Below are 2,500 nucleotides of genomic sequence, written 5' to 3' on the forward strand. Positions count from 1 at the left end.
CTGCTGTACCCACCAGCTGTATGTTAGTTGTACAGTCCATATATCAACTGTGTTTACACTAAATTTCTTAATTTCTAACACATTTTTGCATTTTGTCTGTGTACAATTTGTCTATGTTATTTGCATAGCCCGTTCTTCGCCCTTATGGCAATATTTCCAATCTGCAAGTTTGGTCATACTTCACTCGAGCTGACATTCACTCACCAATTGCCTCATATGAAACAACCGCAAAGAACACTCGAGGAAAGATGAACATTCGGCCACCATATTCTCCTGTCTCACCTCGTCCCCACCAGGGCAGCTTCCTCAGCACTAAGAGCTCAGTGTCGAAGTCTATAGCCTTATGCAAGTCGAGTGCATTGGGTGGCATTTATGGAGACTCAAGTCTGGTTTTACTTGATGAGTTTTCGATGTTATTCAAGCGTTGTGTGAGGTTGGCAAGTGCATTACAGCAAAGCTGGCCTTTATGGCGTGAAGTTTGGAATGATTTGAAAATTCCAGTGGAAGAAATACTGGTGAGGGTTTGAGTAATTGTTTTATTGATACACCGTAACGAGGGTTGTTATTTCTAGATACCAACACAGCAATCTCCTCGTCGTCTGGTCACTCATGGGCTAACGGCTCATAAGCGAACGTCTATTGAAGTTTTGTTGAAAGTATGCAGAGTTGTTTGCAGGCAAATTACTAAATGATGAAGCACACTGTGCAAATGCAATTGTGGACAGAGAGGCAGGCATGCAGACAGGAAGACAGATGGACAGACAGATGGACGGACAGACAGATGGACGGACAGACAGATGGACGGACAGACAGATGGACGGACAGACAGACGAACAGACAGACTGACAGACAGACAGAAGATAAGAACATACACAATAGAGACTACCAAAGTAGTTTGCATTAAACTAAAGCTGAACTCAGTAGATTTCTTGTATTTAGTGTTAGAAATGTAATGTAGAGTTTGTGTTTCAATAAATGAGATGGACAGACAGACAGACAGACAAGACAGACAGACAGACAGACAAGACAGAAAGACAAGCAGTTACACAGACAGACAGGCAGACAGACAGACAGAGACAGACAGACGAACAGACAGATTATAGACAGACAGACGAACAGATGACAGACAAACAGACAGACAAGGCGAGCAGTTTATGAATAGATTAAAAAAGACACAAAGTTGTAGTAATGCTTTTTTGTATTCATTGTTGTCATTCAGGGTAAATTGGGAGGAAACGCAGAGAACAAGTTTTCACATCCTCATCGCTTCAATGTCCACACTTACGTGACACCAACATACTGCAATTACTGCAGGCAAATCTTGTGGGGTGTTGTCCATCAAGGTGACTGTGTTCTCCTTTTTTTGGTTTGTGTAAATGTGTATGTCTGAAGGCTTTCGCTGTGCCGATTGTGGATATAATTGTCATGAGAAATGTCGCCCTCTTGTACCCAAAGATTGCCATGAATTTGTCAGCTTCGACATTCCAGAGGGCGATGCAGTGGCTACTAATGCTGCTGATGATTTCTCCGACATGGTAATGTTGTCACAGTGTGTTTTTCCAGTTTTAGGCTAAATCATGTCAATGTCATTATTGATTGGAAGGATCCTGAAGCAAGAGCTCGGTTGGGGTCACAAAGTGTGTTCTATAGCAACAAAAAAGGTTATTCAAGCCATCAACATGAAGGGTTTTTGTACAAGAAGGCTGACTTACGAAAAAAGTGGAAATACTGGTGGTGTGTCTTAGACATTGAACTAGGAGAGGTGAATACAGCTATAAATATCATGTTTGCTATTCTGTTTGTTTTATAATGTTTGCAGTCGTTTTTTATTTGAATTAGCTTTTCTGTAGATATATGAATTATTTCTCATTATGTTTGTGTCTCCACAGCTAAAGTATTATGAGGCTTTGCGTGAATCGCAGTGTCGAGGAACAATACCTGTTGCAGAGTGCAGTGAAGTCCTCGAACTTGAATCTGTCACAGGTGCGTTTAGTTTAATTACAGCTATCTGGAAAATGAGACTATAATGGTTGTATGTTGCCATGCAGCTGGAGCTCCTCAGGTGGATGGAGGAGATGGCTACTGCTTTGAGGTAAGTTGAGGAATGGTGAGTATTAGGAAATTTTTCGATGTGTAGACTGTTAAGATATTGTGGCTAATACCCACAGGAAAGCTGCTTTGTTAGTTAGATCACTCTTTAGGTGGCCATGGTGGATTGTTAGCGTGTAGCTATTAGTTTGTAGAACTTAGGGTTGATCCTCAGAGGGGACCTGGCATAATTTTCTAAACGTTTCGATAACTGTTTCGGGTGTTTTTAATAATTGCTGTGGATATGGGACCTAAACTGTGGCCATAGTGAATGCTTTAGTGTGATGGACAGCATAGCACATTAGATATTGCAACAATAACTAAAAAGACTTTCTGCACCCATATCTCTTGTCTCTGAAACTTGGGGCCTGGATATATACAAATATCAAAAGTTACATAGCAACAAAAGTCA

General features: G+C 41.0%; 1 protein-coding gene across 1 annotated transcript in view; it reads left to right on the forward strand.

Annotated features, from left to right (window-relative positions):
* The window catches only part of LOC134188471 (myotubularin-related protein 13-like), a 26,634-nt gene that overhangs the window by 23,050 nt on the left and 1,084 nt on the right, over window positions 1-2,500 (forward strand). Inside the window, exons 29-35 of the mRNA XM_062656634.1 lie at window positions 129-515; window positions 573-656; window positions 1,220-1,343; window positions 1,393-1,535; window positions 1,604-1,762; window positions 1,890-1,983; window positions 2,049-2,092. Coding sequence (XP_062512618.1) covers window positions 129-515; window positions 573-656; window positions 1,220-1,343; window positions 1,393-1,535; window positions 1,604-1,762; window positions 1,890-1,983; window positions 2,049-2,092 — 1,035 coding nt within the window. The remainder of the gene's footprint in view (window positions 1-128; window positions 516-572; window positions 657-1,219; window positions 1,344-1,392; window positions 1,536-1,603; window positions 1,763-1,889; window positions 1,984-2,048; window positions 2,093-2,500) is intronic.

The sequence above is a fragment of the Corticium candelabrum genome, chromosome 13 (genome assembly GCF_963422355.1).
Source record: "Corticium candelabrum chromosome 13, ooCorCand1.1, whole genome shotgun sequence".
Lineage (NCBI taxonomy): Eukaryota > Metazoa > Porifera > Homoscleromorpha > Homosclerophorida > Plakinidae > Corticium > Corticium candelabrum.